The sequence below is a fragment of the Antechinus flavipes genome, chromosome 6 (assembly GCF_016432865.1).
Source record: "Antechinus flavipes isolate AdamAnt ecotype Samford, QLD, Australia chromosome 6, AdamAnt_v2, whole genome shotgun sequence".
Classification (NCBI taxonomy): Eukaryota; Metazoa; Chordata; class Mammalia; order Dasyuromorphia; family Dasyuridae; genus Antechinus; species Antechinus flavipes.
The window spans coordinates 30141194-30156199 of NC_067403.1; the positions used below are offsets into that span (position 1 = coordinate 30141194).

At 41.0% G+C, this 15006-nt stretch overlaps 1 protein-coding gene across 5 annotated transcripts in view; it reads left to right on the forward strand.

Annotated features, from left to right (window-relative positions):
• The first annotated feature begins 12669 nt into the window (after window positions 1-12669).
• Window positions 12670-15006, forward strand: part of LIMCH1 (LIM and calponin homology domains 1) — a 334515-nt gene continuing 332178 nt past the window's right edge. For all 5 annotated transcript variants that reach the window (XM_051965619.1, XM_051965620.1, XM_051965622.1 and 2 more), the window contains exon 1: window positions 12670-12845. In XM_051965619.1, coding sequence (XP_051821579.1) covers window positions 12759-12845 — 87 coding nt within the window. In that variant the 5' untranslated portion in view covers window positions 12670-12758. The remainder of the gene's footprint in view (window positions 12846-15006) is intronic.

A 15006-nucleotide genomic window follows, 5' to 3' on the forward strand; every position in this document is an offset into this window, starting at 1 on the left:
ACTATATGCTAAGTAACAACTGAAAAGTAGGATAATTTAAGCTGCCCTAAAGGAATGAAAATTTTAGTTGGAGAGAGAAGACACAAAAAGTTATCTAATAGAAAATGATGTCAAAGAAGTGTGTATATATATAAAATACTTTATTGATTTGGGTTTTTTGTTTATTTTTACACTTTTATTTTTGAAAATTGAGAATCTAAATTCTGTCTCTATGTTTTTCTGTCTGTATCTATGTGTCATTCTGGATGTCTGTCTATCTTTCTCTCTCTCTCTTTCTGTTTCTCTTTCTCTCTCTTTCTTTCCCCCCTGTCTCTGTTTCTCTCTCCTGCCCTTCTCCTTGCCCTTTGAGATGGCAAGCAATATATTAATTATACTTGTGAAGTCTTGCAGAACATGTTTCCTTATTAGCCATGTTGGGCAGGAAAAAAAGCCAAGAAGAAAAATTTTAAAAAGTGAAAAAATATGCTTCAATCTATATTCCCATCAGTTCTTTCTCTGAAGGTGAATAGCATTTTTCGCCATAGGTCCTTTGGAATCATCATGGATGATTGAATCTTTCACAGTTGGTTATTGTTATAATATTGTTGTTACTGTGTCCACTGTTTTCCTACTTCTCTTCATTTCACTTTGCTTCAGTTCATATAAGTTCAAGGAAATATAAAAAATCTAATGGTAGAGGTATCAAATTCTCTTCCACAGATGAATTACCATATAAGCATTACTTGTAAGGAAATGTAATTTTACATTTGTACGATGAAAGTAATTCATGTTCAGCAAAAAATATCATGTTCAATTTATACTATGGTAATAAACAATAGAATATATTATAATAGAATAATAACAAATAACAGAATGCCCATCTCCAAAGAGATAAAATTGCACATCACCCAAAGGGCTAGTTGAGTGTGAGTAGGTGCAGCATATTGCCAAGTAGAGGTGCACAAATGTGTCATAAAGCAGAGTTTCTTAAACTTTTCCCCCTTGTGACCTCTTTTAGCCCAAGAAAATTTACATAACATAACAACTGAAAAGCAGGATAATTTAAGCTGCCCTAAAAGAATGAAAAATTTAATTGGAGAGAGAAGACACAAAAAGTTACCTAATTTTTTAGGTATAAAATTGGATATCTGGATCCATTTTTATGGGTATATGAGTATATAAAACAGGTGTACAAATCAAATGTATACTGATAATAACTCATAATTTCACAACCCCAATATTTAGTCAAGAGACTCCATATGGGATTACAGACCACAGTTTAAGGAGCAGGGTAATAAAGGATACCATCAGAAAAGTATGGGGGTAGCTAGATGGAATGATGAATAAGCACTGGCCGGCAGTCAGGAGAATCTGAGTTCAAATCCAGCCTCAGCCAGTAAACACTTCCTAGCTGTGTGAAACTGGGCAAGTCACTTAACCCCAATTGCCTCACAAAGAAAAACAAAACAGAAAGATATAGTTTGGAACTAGAAAAGAGGAACCAATTACGTCCCAACTAAAATCCCATCTTTTACTGGAAGACTTTCTTAACCCCTCTTAATTCTAGTACTTTTTCTCATCATTATTTTCTATTTATATTGTATATGGCTTGGTTAGTAAATATTAGCAAATGGTCCCTATTAGATCATAAGTTCCTGGAGGAACTTTTATGCTATCTTCTGCCTCTTTGTTTATCCTCAGTGCTTAGTACAAAGCCTGGCTGGCATACGATACCTATCATGTGCTTAATAAGTTTCTGTTATTTGCTGAATGAATAATTTGGGGTTTAGAGCTAGGACTTTAGAGGTCTTCCCATCCAAAACCCCTTATTAATCATGTGCTTAATAAATATTTATTGATGATGGTGGTAAAGACATAACCAATCCATGCAAAGTCAGGAGTTGTAAAGCAAGGATTGTCCAACAGGATAACAGAACTTCCTATGGAAAATGTATAGGAGGACATGAGCAAGAATTGATTCAAAGACATAAATAAGTTGTGATCTGGACCTTTGAAGGGAATCAATTAGCATTTCTTAAGCATCTATTATGCACCAGGCACTATGCTCTGCAGTTGGAATCCCCACATTGATAAGGTCCATTGAAATATTCAGAATAAAAAGGGAACAAAATTCATGTGACAAGTACAACTCTACTTATAATGCTGTAAGATGTTAGAAAAATCACTACCTTTCTGTATCTCAGTGAAGAGTACAGTAAATTGAGCTCAATTAAGTTAACTGCGGTATAATACCTGTTAGGGATGCTCTGAGAACATTTTGCGTATCTCAGGGAAAAATGTCAAACCACTTTTTTCTTTGTCTTTGGGTCAAGACAATTTGTAAAGATAGTTGTCGTTGTGCTTCTGTTATTTGCTGAATGAATAATTTTGGGTTTAGAGCTGGGGCTTTAGAGGTCATCTCACCCAAAACTCCTTATTTTATGAAAGTCCATACAGTAGGCTTCCTCAAGGTCACAAAAGCGATAAAAAGCAGAGTCAAGATTCAATCCCACTGTAATGCATCTTCTCATCTAAGAATCTAGTGAATAATATCTGCTTTTATTAAAGATTGTAAGCCTATAAAAGAAGGTATTTTTAAATCTAGATAAAAAGAACAAAGTTAAGTCTTAAGACTTCAAAAAAAAAAAAAAGACCTCCTTTCACTTTGATCTACAGTGATGAGCTTTTTTTATCTGTTAAATATCCACAAATCCCATTTCCTCCATGAAATCTTTGACTCCCCCAACTTGATCTTTTTCTTTTATGAACTCCTAGCATTCTAGGATATCAAAAATAAGCTATCCAGCTAAAATGTCCACTATAGAAGTGGTTGGATATTTAACATATATTGGATTACCTGCACCTAGGGGAGAAAGTGGAGAGGAGGGAAAAGTTGGAACAGAAGTTTTTGCAAGAATTAATGTGGAAAAACTACCCATACATATGTTTTGTAAATAAAAAGCTATAATAACAAAAAAGCAAAAAAAAAAAAAGCAAAATAGTGATTGAACAATTAGGATTAACCAAGACTTAGCAGCTTCCACCTTAAAGGATTGAAGGGCCTGGAATCTGATATTCCAAAAGGCAAAAGAACTTGGAGTACAATCAAAAATAAGCTATCCAGCTAAAATGTGCATTATCTTTCAGGGAAGAAGATGGACATTCAATGACACAAATGAATTTCATCTATTTCTGATGAAAAGACCAGACCTGAACAAAAAATTTGATCTCCAAACACAGAACTCATGAGAAGCATAAAAAGGTAAAAAGGAAAGAACTCGAGAACTATATTTCTGTTGTGGAGAGTGTGGATATAATTTGATTTAAGTACGATAATATGAAAAAAATACTGGTTGAATTTTATTGTAAAGAGAGATGGATTTGATTGACTCAAGTGATTGTGGATTATTGTTATTGTTTTTATTATAATAGAACATTATTCTGTAATTATCAGTTTTCATCGATTGTTTACTATTTTAAAGGGAATCATGAGTCTTCAGCTGAAAGTTAAGGATAGCTGGAGATAAAATGGCATAACCAAATGGAGACTTTAAATCTTTTGCATGGGCCTTCCCTGGGAGCCACTAAGCACCATTATCTTGGAATAGCATAGCTAAAGGAAGGTTGAAATTGCTGTGTTCCCACATGTAGAACCAGAGAGGTAGTGATAGGACCTACTTAATTACATGGCTGTAGCAGAAGATGAAGTTGTGTGACCCAGCTTCTTGGATAGAGGAGAAGAGAGATTCCTGAATCCTGAGTTCCTGTACCCAGATACTGAGAAACAACAGCATAACTTATCAGGCAGAAGTAGAGACAAGAATCAAGTGAGGCAAGGTAGACAGATGTTCCTGAATCCTGGTGTTATGGTGAAGTGTCAGCTATTCCTAAATTAAGGATTGAGAGTCCAGCTTCAATCTTTCAAAGCAGCAAAGGAGAGAATCAGGACATGCAGAAAATAACAACCTAAATATTGCCCCCCTCTATCCGTACGGGTTATTTTGATCATGGAAGTCAGAAAGGAAAAGGGGCTGCTTTTCTAGCAACTTGAAGTTGTTTCCCTTCTGGGAGTTTCCTGATGGCTGGAAACTTGTCTAGTTCTCAGGGGGAAAAGCAGGACTCACTGGAATGTGAGGAAGTTCCTGTCTAGTAATCCTATGTTAGTTTCCTTTCAGAAAGTGTCCAAACTTTATGGTAGTATTCTGCAGCTGGACGTCTATACAGGTTCCTGAGATAAAGGTAGGCAGGATTAACTGGAAGGGAGAGAAAAAGAGGAGAATTAATAAGTAATAATGTTACTTTCCTGTATAATAAAATAAAAATTGTGTTATATTTGATATGTTTTCTTATTTAAGGGAATATGCTAGAATTTTCCCTCATATTCCCAGGAAAAAAAACCCCAAAAAACTAGGTAGAGAAAAAGTGAATTTGGGAGGCAACCCCCCTACATATGCCAGAATTGAATCCAGTGTGACCAGAATTTGGAGTAGTTGGCCATGGGTTACATAAATATATACTGTCTCATTTTATGTGAATTTCTCTATTTAGAATGTAAAGTTCTCGAGCAAGAACCTTCGATCATATTACTTTTGAAACCTTCACAAATAGGGGTAAATTATAGGTAGCTCAAGTAATTGTTGAGTCGAATTGAATTCAATTAAATTAAAGAGGACAACCAAATACACACATTATTAGGTTCAGAACAAAATTGTTTAAAACCGTCTATGCATTCTAGGCTTGGAAAATATGACCACTTTCCTTGGGCAAGTAATGATTTATGTTAGGGAGTACAAAAATATTATTAATATTAATTCTACTCCTATATGTCTTTTGGAAGAATTTGCTAGCATGAAATATTTTTAAGGACTTTTTTTTTTTTTTTTGCCTTGAACCTTTGAATTATTTTTCAGTAGAAAAACCCTAACCATCTTAAGTATTAACATTTCGAGTAGTTTGTTGGAATTTGGTCAATGTTCTGATTTTTAAATCGGGGGAGTCATGTAATATGAACTGTTTTAAATAACATTTTTAGTCAATTTGTCTTCGGTTAATAACAAAGCAAATATAATATTTAACAAGATTTCCTATGGAGATTCAAAACAAAGGAATCCAATTGAATCTGTTTTCAATCTCTCTGCCTTGAGTGTGCAGCCTATTGAGACTAAATAAACCTTATTCTCCCAATAGATCATCACATGGGTTTAGCTTAAAGAAACCTCAATAGTTCAACAGGCAGATGGCGGTAAGAAATTAGCTTGAACTGCATCTGGGACAATGTTTCCATGGGAACAGGGAAGCAGAGATAATGTTTAGCTCTGCATCAGCAAAGATGAACAAGAAAGTATTTGCACGATTTGACCTCCTTCCCCAGATCTGCTTAAGTTTTCATTAACTTTTGTTTATGAAGGTTGAATGATAATCTTCCTCATTCTAAAATAAGGTTTTTAAGTCTTGGAATTGTTATTAGTCTGGATCTGTGATTATTTCAGTGTAGGAACTCCTCATATAAAGACTCTCTCTCTCTCCCCCCCCCCCCCCCCCCCCACACACACACTGGGGCACTGAGATGTCAGGGGATTTACAATCATACCAGTGAGTGGCTATGTGAGAGCTGGACTTAAATTCAGGTCTTTTTGACAGTAAGGCTGATTCGAACACTAGCACCAACCTGCTTCTGTGAGTAAAAGGTATAAAACTGAAGAAGAAAAGAGTAATTGAAACGTTTTTTCAATTCTCAAACTAGAAGTATTTAAATTTTTTTAAATAGTATTTTTCCCCAGTTATATTTCAAGAACATTTTTAGCATTCATTTTTCCAAGATTCTGAGTTCCAAAATTTTCCCCTCCCTATTCTTCTCTCTTCCCGTCTTCCGAATTTGGTACTAAGTTTGACATAGTTTATATAAGTACTATTACATAAAACAAATTTATCTATTAGTCACATTTGTGAAGAAAGAAACACATCAGAAGGAAAAAACAAGACAAAGCATGAGAATGAATAAAGTAAGTGAATTTAAAAAATTCTTAAATAATAATAATAATAATAATAATAGAACAGAAAGAAACCCAAACAGGATAGTTTTGAAAGCTGTAAGTTAACATTATTATTCCCCTAAAAAAAAAAGTAAATAGGGGCAGCTAGGTGGCGTAGTGGATAGAGCACCAACCCTGAAGTCAGGAGGACCTGAGTTCAAATCTGTCCTCAGACACTTAGCATTTCCTGGCTGTGTGACCCTGGGCAAGTTGCTTAACCCCAATTGCCTCAGGAAAAAATAAAGTTACATAATAGAGACCTGCAATTTTCATGTACAATCTTCTTTTTCTGTTTTATTATATACACACAAATGATTGTTCTCTTTAATATTTATTAAGTTCTGAATAAAAATTTCTAATTTTAGAGAATTTCCTGGGTAAGCAGCATTTTATGGGAGACAGAACTGGACCTGAAATCTTTTTTTTTTTTTTTCACTTTTTTAAAAATTTTAAATTTAATAATAACTTTTTATTGACAGAACCCATGCCAGAGTAATTTTTTTTACAACATTATCCCTTGCCCTCACTTCTGTTCCTATTTTTCCCCTCCCTCCCTTCACCCCCTCCCCCAGAGGGCAAGCAGTCCTATACATGTTAAATAGGTCACAGTATATCCTAGATACAATTCTCTTGTTGCACAGGGAGAATTGGATTCAGAAGGTAGAAATAACCCGGGAAGAAAAACAAAAATGCAAATAGTTCACATTCATTTCCCAGTGTTCTTTCTTTGGGTGTAGCTGCTTCTGTCCATCATTTATCCATTGAAACGGAGTTAGGTCTCTTTGTCAAAGAAATCCACTTCCATCAGAATACATCCTCATACAGTATCGTTGTTGAAGTGTATAATGATCTCCTGGTTCTGCTCATTTCACTCAGCATCAGTTCATGTCTTTCCAAGTCTCTCTGTATTCATCCTGCTGGTCATTTCTTACAGAACAATAATATTCCATAATGTTCATCTACCACAATTTATTCAGCCATTCTCTAATTGATGGGCATCCATTCATTTTCCAGTTTCTAGCCACTACAAACAGGGCTGCCACAAACATTTTGACACATACAATGGATCTGAAATCTTTTTGACTGACTAGTGCATCCAACAAAAATAGCAAAGTCGAAATAAATAATAAATTAAAGACAGTTGAAACAAGAAGTTTGCTTAAATCAAACCCCTAAAATGTGTGCTTATGATATGGCATTCCGTGTTAAAAAGTTCTTTCGCATTTTCAGTTATTTTCAGTTCAGTGCTTCTTAGGAGACCTCATCTTCCAATGTGGGTTTTTGTTGTTGTTGTTGTTGTTGTTGTTGTTGTTGTTGTTTTACTATAGTCAAGAAGCCAGGAGACATGTTTATTTTACAAGTTTTTAGTGAAATTGTAAGATCAGGGGCAGTGGGGAGAGCTCTGAGTCTGATGTCAGGAGAACCTAAATTCAAATTTGACTTCAGATACTTACTAGTTATGTGATGCTGGGCAACTACTTAAATCTGCCTAAGTTTCTTTATCTATAAAATGAACTGGAGGAGGAAATGGCAAACTACTCCAGTATCTTCGCCAAGAAAACCCCAAATGGGGGCCATGAAGGGTCGAACACAACTGATAACAGATGAATAACAACAAGAAGATAGTAAGAATAATAAAATCAAAACCTTTCTTACTATAAACCTGGCACATGCTGTCTCACAAATACACACTGTGTCAGTGGGAACATACATGGGGGTTCACAAGTGGAGAGAGACACAGAGGAAATACGTTTTGGACAACGTGTGGAAGAAGAGAGGAATCTTGTGTCTCTGGTGGCTACCATGACACTATCATACCCCTCTTGATAGCCCTGGTTGGAGGGTTTCTGAGGGGCTCACTTCCACTGTTTGCAGACATCATCCCCATTGGATGTCCCAGCATGCTGCTTGGATGGATGCTGCTTGTCTCTGTGGCGCGGGACTCACCACCTCCAGCTTGTGACTTGTCCAGAATTATACATCTAGTAAGTGTCTCAGGTAGGAGTCCCATCCAGCTCTTCCCAACTTTGAGTCCAGTGTTCTATTCACTAAGTAACTTAATTGTCCCACACTATCTAGCTACCACCAGGGACAAATGTCTATAAGTACATACTTAAAATTTATTGTCTCTGTTATCTGTCCCAATTGATCAGGGAGGCTTTCTTGTTCAATACCTACCCACATGTATCTTATTTCATTTGATCCTTGCAACAGCTATGAAGCTATCCACTAAACTCATTTTATTGACAGACCCAGAGACTGGTCCACCATTATAGAGCTAGAAAATTTAAAGCCAAAACCCAACCCAGGTCCTCTGGATTCTAAGTCCTATATACTCTGCTGCTTGTCTGTGTTACAGTTATATTTGTCCCTCTGTTATAAGGGTTCCGAGGCTATGTGACTCTGAAAAAGTCATTTAACCTTGATTGACTCCAAAAAGGGAAGAGTGCGGGGCAGTGGATAGAGTGTTGGCCCTGAAGTCAGGAGGACCTGAGTTCAAATCTGCCCTCAGACACGTAATACTTCCTGGCTGTGTGACCTGGGCAAGTCACTTAACCCTAATTGCCTTAGGAAAAAAAGAAAAAAAAAAAGGCAAGAATAAAACGGAAGCTATATTTGGGTTTGAATTTCATAATTTCTGCTCTTAATCCTGGCTTATCCCTTCTATCTTTTCTGTTTCTTGTTCTATTGGTATGTCACAGAATGTTTCGGGAGGGAAGCATTCCAATTGTACAAACATATATTTTATAATGTCACTGAGGGGGAGTGTTGAGCAATGAGGTGCCTTGAGTTCAAGCTTTGTCTTTGACATACTGGTTTTATGGGCAGGGCAAATTACAGGATACTCAGTGCCCCAGGCAGGTTTCTAATACTGTAATTTGCACTGAAGGTAATGACCTGTATTACCTTCCTACAATGATGAAATCATAGGACTCATTTAAAAAAAAAAAAAAACACTCAAATGGACCATCATGGCTGGATGTTCATTCTTTTATTATTTTGTGACTGACTCATTTCTCTTCAAGCCACCTATACACCAACCCTCTTGACAGAAGACCTAATCTTGTACTTTGCCAAGAAAAATGGTAGTCACTTGTCATGAGACTCTATGCAATTCTCCAATCTGCTCAATAGTATCTCTTCTTCATTCTTCCCTTATTCCAGTCGCTAAAAAAGTGACCCTCTTTTTGGCCAGAGCCAACCTCTCTAATCCTGCCTTTGATCTTTTTCCCTTTATCTCCCATTTTTTTTTTTTTTTTTTGGTTCTTTTGTAATCTTCAGCTTTACCTTATTTACCTTTCCCAGGGCCTACAAACATACCCCAAATCCTCCTTGTTAAAAAAAAAAAAAACAATCAAAAATTTCTATTTGATTTTCCATCTTTTTACATGATTGTTCTTTTCAATCAAAATTCTAGAAGAAAAGTCTACTGTTGCCCTCATTTCATCTCCCACTCATTTCTTCCCCTTTTATAATCTGGTTTCAATCTTCATCACTTGACTGAAATGGCTCTTTGCAAGGGTATCAACACTCTTAGTTTTTTTCTACATTAATTTTTATTTTTTCCACACTTATCCTTTTGGATCTCACTCTAGTGTTTCATATTTTTGACCAATGAATAAGAGTACTCTAACATTCTCTTCTCTCTAGATTTTCCTGTTCCTGCTCTCTTCTGATTTCTCTTACTTCTTTTCTGATTGCTCTTTTTCAGCCTTTTTGGCAAGGGCATCTCATTCAAGTCCTGTCTCCAGATGGAGATGTAACCCAGGGAGCTGTCCTCAGTCTTCTCTCTATACTGTTCTCATATTATATTATCAGCTCACATGGATTTAATTATCTCACCCTAAATGACTCCCACATCTACATATCTAATCCATATCCCTCTCCTGAGTTATTTCAGATTGCCAAGAGCCTGTGGGCCATCTCCAATCAGTTGTCCTATATTCATCTCAAACTCAACAAGTCCAAAATACAACTAATTCTCTTTCCTTCCCACTTTCTACCTTCCCTGTTTCTATCATCCTTTCAATCAATCAAGTTTGAAACCTTGACCTCACCTCTTCCCTCTCCCTGACCCTCCCACGTCCACTCAGTTGATTGGTCCTCCTGAGCGTACCTCCATAATATTGTTCAACCATTTCCCTTCTTTTTACTGGAGAGCATTACCTTAAATTCAGACCCTCTGCATCTCTTTTCTCCACCATTTCAATAATTCCCCAACTGGAATCCTCCTATCCTTTCTAACCTATCTTTTACATGACTTCTAAGGGGATATACTTAACATGACCATACCACTGCCCTATAGAAGAACTTCAGTATCTTCTTCCTCTTACATCTCAGATAGACTCCATCCTCCTTGGAGTTGGATTTAAGTAAGCTCTTTACAAACTGATTCTAAATGATCTTTCCAGATGAATTTCAAATTATTTCCCCATCTTATCCCTACATTCCCTCCAAACACTTTGCCTATGAATTAGCAGATCTGGATTGCTCTCTCCTTCCTTATCTGGCTCTTTTGGAAGCCCTACCCTTCCAACGTTCCATTTGAGTGCTGCCTTTTAAATGAGGTTATCCTTTCATTTGCTAGTGTCCTCCCTGAGACAAATCACTTTGCATATATGGTGCATTTTCTTATTTGGGTTCTTGTCCTTTGTATCCTTTAGAATGTGGTAAGTCCATTGAAAGCAGGGATTTCGTTTGCTTTTTATGTGCAATGTTTAGCACTGTGCTTCCAAGTCCTTAATAAATGTTTGTTGAATCTATTAAAACTCATCACTCAGATTATTATTTGGCACAAGTATTTAAAGTCTTACCTTCCACAATAATCAGCATTTCCTGAGAATTTCTTTAGTTCTTAGGCTAAATATTGATTAGATCATGCATGCCTCTAGGGCTATGAAGAAGTCACAAAATCTAGTACAACCTCAACATTTCCTGTCCTCTTAAAAGGAAACTGAAGCTGGAGGAGATTAGGATTTACCCAACATCAGTGAAGTAGTGATTGATTGAGGCTCCGAGGCAACTCGCAGCAAAAAGTAGACTAGATGTAGAGTAAGTGAAAATGGGCATGAATTCTTGTTGAGCAATTTACAGTAGTGTGAACTTGAGAGTTAAATCTCTATGCTTTTGGGGATCTTCAGTCTTTTCATCAACAGAATGAGGAACTTGACCTACCTAGATCAAGAGACTTGATGTGTGTGTGAGAGACAGAGACACAGAGAGAGACAGAGTCAGAGAGAAACAGAGCTAGAGAAGAGGCAGAAACATGGAGATTGAGACAATCAGAGAGCCAGAAACAGAGATAGAGACACGAAGGAAGCTAATGGACTTCTCAGAATAATGCTTTAAAGTACACAAAAATAAAATACAGAGGGTCATAAGGGAACCTAATTATGTTGACATACAATGTTGACATATCTAGGGCCCCCAGGTTGAGAACCCTTGGATCTCTAAGGTGGGTCATTTTCAACTGGAGATCCAGGACTCCACAGCTCCAATCAGTGTCCTTTTTGGTCTACATGACCTGGTCTGAATCCATAAACACTGTTCCCCATCTCTCCTCCCCCTCACCCCCCAATCTCCATTTCCTTGCTCTTTTCTCCTGGATCCCTGTTACTGGCTTTTAGCTTCCTCCCTTCGATTTTAGAGAAGGGGGCTCGGAGAAGGAACTAATTGTGACAGCAGCTGGGGGTGAGGGAAATTCAAGCCTATCTCTTCTGCTCCATCCCAACATCCAACCTGTCACTGGAGTAACAGGAAAAACAGGTAAATTCCACTTGGGTTTCGCTGCTTGACCATGGGACTGCAGCCCAGCGCCTGGGGATTTCCCCGGTGCCAGCCCACAGGCCTCCGCCAACCTGGCAGCTTGGGTGCCCCTTTGCCAACCAGCCCCGCTCCGGGAGCCTCTAATCCCTGCTCCGTTGGGCCTCCCTCGCGGCCGGGGGATGGCCTGTGAGAGCGCACAAAGTCCGGAGGAGAAAGGGGAAGGTCACCGTGTGCGCGCGGGTTTTGGCTTTTTCTGCTTCTCCGAGCGGTCCGATTGCTTAAGTGGCCTCAGAGCAGGTCAAAGGCTGCCCCGTCCCCCGGCTGCAGCCCGGGGAGGCCGCGGCTCGGCCGGGACCTGCAGATGCAGGCGGCCACTGTCACTCCTCCGAGTCCCAGCCGCCCGCCCACAGCCGCAGGGCTCTAGCGCGCCCGGCACCACGTCCCTCTCCCCCAGGTGCGGGGCCGGTCCCGCCGCTCCCCTGCGCCCTTGCCCCGGCCGGTGGCGGCTTTGGAGGCGGGTGACCTCGGCTGGAGGAGGAGGAGGAGAGGAGGTCCGGGGGTGGGCACCGCAGTAGCGCCGCTTGTTTATTTTTAGGCGGCGGGGGAGGAGGGGGAGGAGGAGGAGGAGCGAGAGAAGGTGGGGAGCGCGAGCTGCGTCGCTGCCTCCCCGCGGGGACCCCGCTCACCCCCGCGGAGTGCAGCCGGCGCTGGGAAGGGCCGCTGCAGCAGCGTGTGCCCTCCCCTCCCCCAGGCCGCCCCCGCCCCTTCGCCCGGTCTCCCGGGGCGTTCTTGGCAGACGGCCGGCGGCGGTGGCGGTGGCGGTGGCGGCGGCGGCCGTGGCGGCCTCTAACCTCTCCCTGCAGCCTGCTAGGACCTGCCCCGGGAAGGAGAGGGAGGGAAGGGGGGCGCGGAACGAGGCCGGCGTCCATTCACCCAGCTCCCGCGGCGGCCGAGGCTGCGGAGGACCGGGGGCGTTTGCAAATGGCTAGCCTTGCCTTGGGTCTGGAAGAGCTGCAGCCCGAGCCTCCTCCGGAGCCCGCCTTCCACGAGGCGCAGAAGTGGATCGAGGTAGGTGCCCGCCCTTGCTGGCCGGCCGGACCCGAGCCGGACATCAGCCCTGGCGGCTCCCGGTCGCCTGAAGCGCCCGCGCAGCCACTTCGCTGGCACGTTGGCAGGGGGAGTCCTCTGCGGAAGGGCACCTGAATGGCGTGGGGGGGGGGGCTGTAATTGTAGCGGGCTTAGTGGGGGCGGAGGGGGGACCCGGACTCTCTCCGGCTCTGGAAATCTCAGCCCGGGCAGCTTTCGGTGCCCTGAGCCGGTCCCTTCCCTGCGCCCCGCAGAAAGCGCTGCAGGGGGACGGGAGCCACAGATTCCCCATCCCTGCACATCCCTCTCCTTGGAGCTCTTGGCCGATCGCCACCCAGATTTCCAGAGATCCAGCAAGATTTCCCGAATCTGCCTCCCCTTCTCTCTAGTCTACAGCAAGAGGCTGACTCCGTGCTGGGGACCCCGGGGTGGGCGGCCAGAACAGAGACGTCCCCAACTATTGAAGCCTTTGTACATCGCAGGGACCAAAAGCGAGGGGCCAAGGACCGGGAAGGGCTCGGATAGAGCAGCGGGCTACCTGCAGCCCCCAGGGAGCGAAAGGAAAGCGGTTCCCTTGGCAGGCGGTTTGGAGCGCCCTCTTTCCCCTGTGTCACCGGAGGTGCAATCTTCCTAGTGGTGGCGAGAATCCATAACGTTGGGGCGATTGTCAGTTTTTCGCTTCTTAATGACCGAGGTGCTAGGCCGGGACGATCCGGAGAACCACTGGTTCCTAATCTAGGACGCTGTGACCCACATGAATCGGGTTATTCTGATTCACGGGGAGAGTCAGGAGAGAAATGCCTGAAATAGCCCTTTCAGAGCATATGCAAGGGGATCCCTAAACCCCTTTGGGAGAGAAAAAGAAAAGGAGGCTCTTCTCTCCTGGAGCTCCTATAATTATTTACTACTATTATTTTTACAACTTCGGGGACGGTAAAACTAATTGGGTATTTATTTATTATTTATTTTGGTCTTTCTTTTTTTAAAGACTTTGCACGATTGTTGGCGATGCTGCTTCCCTTAATTGGTTAATATGAGGTGGACGCCACAGTTCTCAGTTGTCAGTGATTGGAGTTCAAGCAGTGATTAAGCATTTCAGAGTTCCAGCTCGTTAACCTTCCTTCTGTGGGAACCCGCACACACATATGGTGGTGTCCCAGTATATTACCATTGTGCGGGGGACTCTGTATACTCCCAACTAGCCAAAGGCTTGTTGGACCCACAGACATTTAGAATGCAGGCGCTTCACAGCTATGTCCAATTAAACCTTTATTCTTTCACATAAATTTCTCCACTTTTTTTTTTCCCTTGAGGCAATTGGGGTTAAGTGACTTGCCCAGGGTCACACAGATAGGAAGGCTGCATCTGGGCCAATGCTCCATCCACTGTGCCATCTAACTACCCCTCCACTTTTATTTTGATTCCTATCAATATATAAGCATTTATTAACAGCCTTCTATATTGTAGGCACAGAAAATGCAGCAAATACTGAAGAGGGGCAGTACTTGCCTGCCCTCAAGAGGCTTAATTTATACCCAATTGACTTTAGAAGCAGTTTTTTTTTAATGGATTAATATTCATTATGGGTAATTTCTAGCATCTTTTTTTTTTTTAATTGCTAGAAGACCAAAGCATTTATCCCAAACAATGCTAGCATTCTCAATTCTTGGAGAGAGGGAAGAGAAGAGAAAATCCAGTACCAAAGGCTTTTATGTGGCTTCTCTCTCTCTGCCCCCTCCCCCATCTCTGCCTCTCTCTCATTTTCAACTAAATAAAATTCATGTTTGGAGATACATTCTTACTACTGGCAATGGTGGCCACCACATTTGTTGGAAACACATGCGAAGCACCTGTAATAACTAGGTTGTAGACATCTGGCCAAAGTGTCCAGATGCTTTCATTGAAATTATTTAATTTCCTAGGTTTAAAAAAACATCCTTAAGTTGGGGCAAGAACACCCTTTTTAGTGTAACCATGGCATCGTTGTGGTAAATGGTTTGAACCATGTTTCTTTACATAGAAATAAAACTGGTACAGCTGCCTTTTAAGTGTGAGTAATATCACGAAGCAGATAATTATCAGATTTTGCTCTGGTTCCTCAATGAATGTTTGTTGTTCCGGAGCAGAGAGAAAACTTGATTTT